Source organism: Hippoglossus hippoglossus, chromosome 19 (genome assembly GCF_009819705.1).
Source record: "Hippoglossus hippoglossus isolate fHipHip1 chromosome 19, fHipHip1.pri, whole genome shotgun sequence".
Classification (NCBI taxonomy): domain Eukaryota; kingdom Metazoa; phylum Chordata; class Actinopteri; order Pleuronectiformes; family Pleuronectidae; genus Hippoglossus; species Hippoglossus hippoglossus.
Genome location: NC_047169.1, coordinates 5,223,999 through 5,231,733, shown reverse-complemented (window position 1 = coordinate 5,231,733; position 7,735 = coordinate 5,223,999). Strand labels below are relative to the sequence as shown.

Here is a 7,735-nt window from a genome sequence, read left to right as displayed (position 1 = left end):
TGTGTGTGCTGAGCTGCTATTCGTCCTGTTGTACTATATCTGACTCTGACATCATTATTATGGGCTGGATCTGTGCGCACTGCCCTTTAAGATGCGTCTGTCATTAATGGAAAGTCATTCTGGCTGTTTTTTCTGCGGTGCCGGAGCTGATCTGCTCCAGTTGGCCCCGGGAAGAAAGAGGGAGGGAGGGAGGGAGAGGAAAACAACAGAGTGGTGGAGGCCCCGTTTTGTGTCGGCCGACAATCCCAGGAAGGAAGCGGAGGGGGAGGACGGGCCCCGCCGAGGGAGACGGAAATGAGAGGGAGGAGGGAGGGGGAGTCCGGAGAGGAAAGCCCATCCCTTTAAGAGCGAGTGGGACATAGCGGTGCGAGGAAAAGGAGAGGAGGGGGAGAAGAAAGAGGAATTAAAAAAGAAAAGGAAGAAAGAGACAGGGAGGGAGGAGGGAGAGCGGGCGATAAAAAAAGAAAGATGACATCCTCGCAGCTGAACGGCCGAGGTGGAGCGATGGGCTGCGGCCCGGCGACAGCGCCGCTCGCCGGGGTCACGGCTTGAAACCGACAGCGAGGCTTCGACAAACACCCGAGTGGCCTATTGAGAGGAAATCGGAAAAAATAGATCCACAAATTAAAAGCAAAGCATGGGCTGCCGTGCCGCCAGACGCGTGTGTGACTACCCATATGTGCTTCCGTGCGTAAAAAGCGCATTTATTTTACGCAGATTGGTTTTGGTTTGTTGCTAAAGTGTAACACCGAGCTGTGCGTGGTTTGTTTTGGTGGTTCTTTTTCTGGGGGGGGGGGGGAAGTATTATTTCTTAAGGAGTTTAACAGGGTGCTGTTGCGTGTTCAGGGAGATTTGATGAATTAAAGTTAGGAAGCAAAGTGAAAGGAGGAACAGGCCCGTGTCGGAGCTGGCCTGCTCCGCCGCCGCTGCCTCCCTGTGCGCACACGGCAGCGCTGCGTTACCCAACAGCTGCGTGCATGTTAATGTCGGAGCATTAGGCCGCCTCGATGAGAACAGCACATTTCTGCAGAGCACTTCATCCACGTTTTGCGAGAGAGAGTCCGGGAGGCCGTGGATCGCGCCGCAGGACGCACGGTCGTGTGCGCCTCCACCATCGCTGGGCCCAGTCGCACCATGCACAGGATCTCAATCAGGAACTGACTTTATAATCTCCATCGCCGTGGCGCAAAATGGATGCTGCTTGGAGCAATTTTCTCTTCCAGGTAGGCTTGACGAGCGGGGGGCGTTTTCAGGCCCCTCTTGTCTCTCTGCTTCTCATTTCTCTGCCTCTCCATCACTCTGTGTCCCGCAGCCGTGCACATCTTCTATCACACCTCAACATTATGCTGTGACTTGTGTTTACTTTTGGTGATGGCCTTCTCCTTGCTTCTCCAGCATACTCCCACCCAAAACCAAGTGGAGGGGAGTCTCCAATCAGAGCTCATGCCCGTGCATACGAGTTCTCCCCAAACCCCACCCACAGAGCACATAGCACAGCCTCCTTCTACTGTGGACACTGCTGCCCTCAATGAGGATCCCCTGCCCGGTGAGGGACCCTGCACCTCAACACACTGAGCAACACATTCATCATCCACAACTAAACTCAGACGTCCAGTGAAGACAAACACAAGATGGCAACAAAGATCTAAATCTTAAAAATCACTTGGATATCGAACTGTTAAAAGTATCTGTTAGACTTTCCTCTATGTACAATGCATTTATTCTGATCAATAATAACAGAGCATCTGTACTCACATACATTTTAAAACTACAGTCAAATTATTTATATCTGAGACAGATCAGTTATGTTTTTCCTCTTAATACATTTATCACCTAAATTATGTTTTTTTTTAAACTGTTGTTAATGTCATTAATATTTAATATTTGACACACATATTTCAGATTTGACGCAGATGCTTAAAAATCTGTAAGATACCCCGAGAGTGTAATTACTGCTTTTAGCCTCTGTCAACGTAAGAGCTAATACGCATCCACACTAATTATACAATATTTTAATATTCACAGGTAATCTTGGTTTGTAAAAAACTAAATTAAGCCTTGTTACCTAGTAAAGATTCAGCCTGAGACCATTAGTTAATTATAGACATAAAATTATTGATTAATTGTCAGTTTTTTAAGCAAAAATACCAACATTTCACAGAGATCAAAGATTATATTTGTCATTTAGCTGCTTAATCTTTAAAATGTTCAACAATAGTGAAAAGAGTTGCAGAATGTGTTGTTATGATAATTGACTTCTCTCTCTCTCTCTCCCTCTGTCTTGTCTCCCGCCTCCCCCCCGGTCCAGTGAAGCCAGTGTCTCGGCCGACCCGCGTGCCCCACATCTGTGCCATCTGCAACAAGCAGTTCAAGAACAACTACAACCTGCGGCGGCACCAGTCGGTCCACACTGGGGTACGCATGAAGGACAGGGCCAGAGAGCAGGCGGAGGGGGCAAAGGAGGGAGCAGCCGGCCAGGTGGCGATGGCGGCCCCGTCGGTGATGGCGGTGGGGGCCGGAGGGAGGACGGAGAGGCCCACTGTTCCCCTCTCCCTGCTCCACCTCTCCGCGCCTCCCCCTCTCGCCCCTCCCGGCGTGCTGGTGGGTGCACAGCAGCCTCCCCTGGGTAGTCAGGATGGTGAAGGGGTTGCCATGCCAAACCTAATGGCTAGTGTTAACCCCCATGCTCCGCCTCCTGCTGCTGTCGTCATGGCCACAGGGGCGACAGTACAGGTGGGTCAGGGCCTTGTGGAGATGGCTGTCGACAACCCCAAACCTTCAAGCACAATGTTTCTTAAGCTGCCTGGCCACAGGGATGGTTAACCCGTCTTCTGTTATTGTCCTGGACAGTACGTCACCTGCTTTTTTAAAGACAATTCTCCTGTGTGTTAGAATTGGATAAATATTAATGTGCATTAATTCATTCAGGGACCAGTAAATTCCATCCCAGTGTTTGGCTCTGGTCCCCAGTTTGAGAAACACCGTGCTAGAAGCCCCCCCCACGCTCCCCTGCATGTTCTCTGTAACACACACAGTGTGAACGCAGACTTCACATCCAACAGGAAGTAGACAATCTTAGCACGTGAATCAACTGTCAGAGATTTTAAAAACAAAAAATTCTATATAATGGTTATAAAATCGCTCCCATCTAAACTCTGTAGTGTGTGTATCTCTTTGTCTGTTTCTGCCTCAGCGGCCCTCGAATCCCAACCCGAACCCGGTGAGGAAGAACCACGCCTGCGAGACGTGCGGGAAGGCCTTCCGCGACGTCTACCACCTCAACCGCCACCGCCTGTCGCACTCGGACGAGAAGCCGTTCTCCTGTCCCATCTGCCAGCAGCGCTTCAAGAGGAAGGACCGCATGAGCCACCACGTGCGCTCCCACCAGGGCGGAGTGGAAAAACCCTACGTCTGCCCCCACTGTGGCAAGGCTTTCTCCAGGTGATGCATTTTACAAGTTTGCCTGTAAAATATCAATAACTACTCTCTACTCCGTCCTTAAATATGTTTTATTCAGACTCTTGTTGAAATATCAGATCCTGAAGGGTCAAAGATAGTTAATCTGGGATTAACTATTCCTCTGTGAAGTTTAGATCCATGGTATTGAAACACAAATCCACTTTATTTAACTTCTTTAATGGTTTAAATAAGCTTTTGGAATAGAGAGCAGCTCAGGAGTTACTCGGTCCCAGACATGGTTATTGCTTGTTATTACCTAAATATAATTTTAAAATTTGAGTGTGAACCCGATGGGCTCGAGTCAGGTATCCATGAAGAGCCCGACCAATATGGATTTTTGGTGGCCGATACTGAAAGTTGTTATGTTGCCAGAGAAAGAACTTTATTTTGACCTTTCACACAAACGTTCCCAGTTTGACACAGCAGATGCCTGACATTAACTCATGCAGTGTTGACCTGAGCTAATATGTCTCCTCTCTTTCTCTCCCCAGGCCTGACCACCTGAACAGTCACGTCCGACAGGTTCACTCCTCAGAGCGACCTTTCAAATGCCCAGTACGTCACCTCCACCGTCTGTAATGTGCTCACTGTACACAGCATCTTTTTTAGTCCGTTCTGTCATTCAAGTGAATGGCTTATATATTACTAATCCACTTATCTGTCGAGTCTCTGGACTTTTTTATTTGATCTGTTTAAGTGAATTCATGTGTTTTGCATTTTACTTTCTAAATTCTCATCGATTTCCTTTTTTTTTTTTTTTTTTCAGACCTGTGAGTCCAGCTTTGCCACGAAGGATCGATTGCGTGCGCATATGATTCGCCACGAGGAGAAGGTCCCCTGCCACATCTGTGGGAAGCTCCTGTCTGCTGCTTACATCACAGATCACATGAGGGTGCACAACCAGTCGCAGCACCACGCCTGCCACCTGTGTAACCGCAGTAAGTCACACGCTATGATTCATGTGTATATGTGGAAATAAATACAGGCAGTGTGGCGACACTGTAGTTATTGGTTTTGACGATGAAAATGAAAAACGTCTCCTGTTGTCTCCCTACTGACGATATCTAAAAATGCAATAATGATAGAAAAAGAAAGCAGTGCATAACACATAATTCTGTATTCACCCTGTCATTTCAACTTCCTGTTGTTGCTTTGTGTCAAAGAGTAACGTCTGTGTTGTAGATCTTTGTCAATGATGCAGATATTAAACTCTGTATAAAACCACAAACAAGACCAATGTGGAACTGATCACTGAGTCTACAAACCCCCCGACCAGACTTGATCTCAGTGCACTCAGCTTTGTTGTGGTAAAGACTGTAGATACCTTCTGTCTTTGTCTGTAGTTTGACAGATAACTTGGCATAAGGAGAGTTGTTCTCTACTCGGCTACTTCACCTAATCTTCAATGTGACTCTGATATTCTATCATACTTGACATGAGACTTAAATTTCACTCATTATGGTCTTAAAAAGTGTTCACTTTAATTGAAACCGGCAGGAACTTTGGATATGAGATGTAAATGTTGTGTTTAACTTTAAAATAACTTGAATTTTTTGATTACATTAAGACCGCCTTTCACTTGTGACTGTTTACTATTGATCAGACATCAGTTTATCACTACATCAACTTCTCTTTGCTGAAATAACTCTGTTGTTCTCTCTCTCTCCTCTCCTCCGTCAGGCTTCACCACGCTGACGTACCTCCGTGTCCATGCCCAGAAGCACCACGGCCAGGAGTGGAAAGACAGTCCGGGGGGCTTTGGCGGCACAGCCTCCGGTGGCATACTCGTCTGCCACTTGTGTGGCATCCACTGCAAGACGCCCACACAGCTCCAGGGGCACATGGGCACCCATGGCAACAACCACGGTGCCCCGAGCCCCGTCAACTCTAACGTGGCTGCCAGCAGCTCCATCTCCCTTAGCAACATGGTGACAGCACCCACTGTGTATGTCACCGGCAACACGGTGGTGGACCTGCTCGTCACAGACTGCTCTAGCATTGCAGCACCGCAGCAACACAGTTAGCAATAGAGAGCCCAGCAATAATAACCTCAGTCCCTTAGTGGAGGGCAAGGTTAGAGAAGGTCGGAGTTACTCGTAGATGCTGATCCGGTTTCAGTTCTGTCATGTCCCCCACTTCTAGGTAAGGTCAGGATCGAGGGTGGGGGAGATTAACACCAGTCAGTCGGCTCAGCGCTGCGGAGCTGGAGCGTCGGAGAACCGGAGGCAAAGGATATGTTGTATTAATAGAGCGATGAAGTCATGGAAAAAGGGACCGTTGTGGCTGCAGCAGGTTCACAGACACTTAGCGACAAACATGGATGTGTCGTCCAAATATTCCTGAATGCTCTCGTGCATTAAAGACTCCAATGAAACTGTGGTATTGTGAGCATCTACTGTATTACTCTCCCCTCTCTGCCCTCTCTCTCTCTTTGGCTGCTCTCTGCAAGTGCACCAAGTACTGTATATCTCACACCAGCTCTGATCTTACCTCCATTTTGCAACTCACGTACTGAGAATCCAAATGGCTCGCGTTTTTAAAAAGTAGGGTGAGAGAAGGACCCTACATAAACATAACGGAGAAACACAATAGTCGGGAAGTTGTGTGCTTGGGTGTGTGTGTGCGTGTGTGCGTGTGTGTGTGTAAGTCAGGGGCTCCTCTAGCATGCTAGTGCGTTTGTCTACATAAAGTAAAATTAGATTTCGAGCTAGTTTCTAGAGGGCTGTTTCTAGATCAGGACAGACGACCACGCACGCGTCGTGGTTGGTGTGTAATCGTATCGTGGGATGTACTTTTTTCATTTGTTTTCTTAAAGTACAGAGATAAGAATAGAGTCGTGTTCAGGAGTGTCAAGCACCTTAAATTGTTATTGTTTGATCCGGCGAGGATCAAAATGGGTTTGAGATTTCTTGGATTTTCTTGCTCTGAGTCTTCCTCTCTGGGTCTGGCCGTGTTTTAAAAAGAACAAAAAGAAAAAACATACCTGCTATTCAACACTTCGGCTTCGGACATGGCGATTCTCGCACCTGAGAACTACCTTCTGCATGAAAACAAGCTCGCTCGGTCATGCTTATCGTTAGGGAGGCGTCACAACAAAATAAACTTTTAGCAGTTCCGCTAAGTTAGTCGGCTGTAAACAATAATATTTATAAAAGTGTTGATTTTTATTCCGAATAATTTTCGTTGGCCATTCATTTGATTGTAACTGTCTTTGCCATAGTCCTTTTTGTTTTCTCTATGTACCAGTCCAACGAGTGAAACTTATGCATTAGATTTAGTCATCTAACTCTCTGTATAGCACATAATGTTCTGAACACAAGTCATTATCGTTCCACCTTAATCACGTGAAGAATGCTCACTTGTTCATTGGCTATGTTTGGTTAGAGTCATGTCATGAGGGGATGTGTGGTGTCGGGGAAAGGGCTCAAAAAGTCACAAGTCAGGCAAAGAAGTCCGATGGGAGTTCGACAACACCACTTGGTATGCTGTAAACAAATCCTGGTTTTTGTACTGGAGTGCTTTTTCAGTTTTGTGTTCATATGTTACCTTCGGATTTGTAGTTGTTTCTTTCCTTCTTTTCTTTCTTTCTTTCTTTCTTTGGAAATGTGTTCTTCCTGTTGAGAAAAGTAGTGATTTATTCGAAAGTTAATTTTAGGGTTTCCTCCATCACACTAAGAAAAAAGTAATACCTCTACTCTAGGATTCTGTACAGCTCTTGTGATACATCTTAATGCCTTATCGTACTCAACTGCATTTTAATTCTTTTATGATGAGATATTTCAAATCTTAGTCATGGATTCATTAAGAATATTAATGGGATGTATTTATATTTATATTTTTATATTTCTCAACAGTATGCATGTCTAAAAGGTTGTTAGAGCAAAACAAATCAATGATGCTTACTACAGTCATAAATATTATCTTATTTTGTAGATGAAGTAGAGAACATGTTATTATTTTGTAATTTGGACAGTTTAAAGTAAAAAGGGTAAACAGGCCCTGTGTTGTGTCCTGATCTGTTCATGTAGTTCATCACTTTTGCACCACAACTTCTGCACTGACATAATTTTGTTTATTCTGATGATCAAGTCATTAAGAGTTGAAGGGATTGGATAAAACATGTTTATTAATGAATACTAATTCATAATAAATTCTTATACGCCAGCATATATTCTTATATGCCAGCAAATGACCCAGTATTAAATTTCATTGAACAGGTAAATTTGGTTCTTTCTGAAAGCAGACAGATAATAATTCTCAGTGAAAATGAAGCTGA

The 7,735-nt window shown here is 45.4% G+C and overlaps 1 protein-coding gene across 2 annotated transcripts; it reads left to right on the top strand.

The window, feature by feature from the left end:
- The first annotated feature begins 291 nt into the window (after positions 1–291).
- Positions 292–7,457, top strand: maz (MYC associated zinc finger protein). 2 transcript variants are annotated; one of them, XM_034570348.1, is made up of 7 exons: positions 292–1,223; positions 1,396–1,546; positions 2,309–2,601; positions 3,194–3,441; positions 3,951–4,014; positions 4,226–4,397; positions 5,140–7,457. In XM_034570348.1, exons 1-7 carry the CDS (start codon positions 1,191–1,193, stop codon positions 5,481–5,483), a joined length of 1,305 nt encoding a protein of 434 aa, XP_034426239.1. In that variant the 5' UTR covers positions 292–1,190; the 3' UTR covers positions 5,484–7,457. The 2 variants fall into 2 exon arrangements, with proteins under 2 accessions (XP_034426239.1, XP_034426238.1); XM_034570347.1 differs by having other exon boundaries at positions 300–1,223; positions 2,309–2,733.
- Positions 7,458–7,735: the final 278 nt, after the last annotated feature.

Excerpts from the sequence above, each read along its gene's own strand:
- maz (XM_034570347.1), top strand. The coding sequence starts at position 1,191 with ATGGATGCTGCTTGGAGCAATTTTCTCTTCCAG. Across the intron at positions 1,224-1,395 it reads GGAGCAATTTTCTCTTCCAG|CATACTCCCACCCAAAACCA; the intron begins GTAGGCTTGACG and ends TTGCTTCTCCAG. Across the intron at positions 4,015-4,225 it reads AGCGACCTTTCAAATGCCCA|ACCTGTGAGTCCAGCTTTGC; the intron begins GTACGTCACCTC and ends TTTTTTTTTCAG.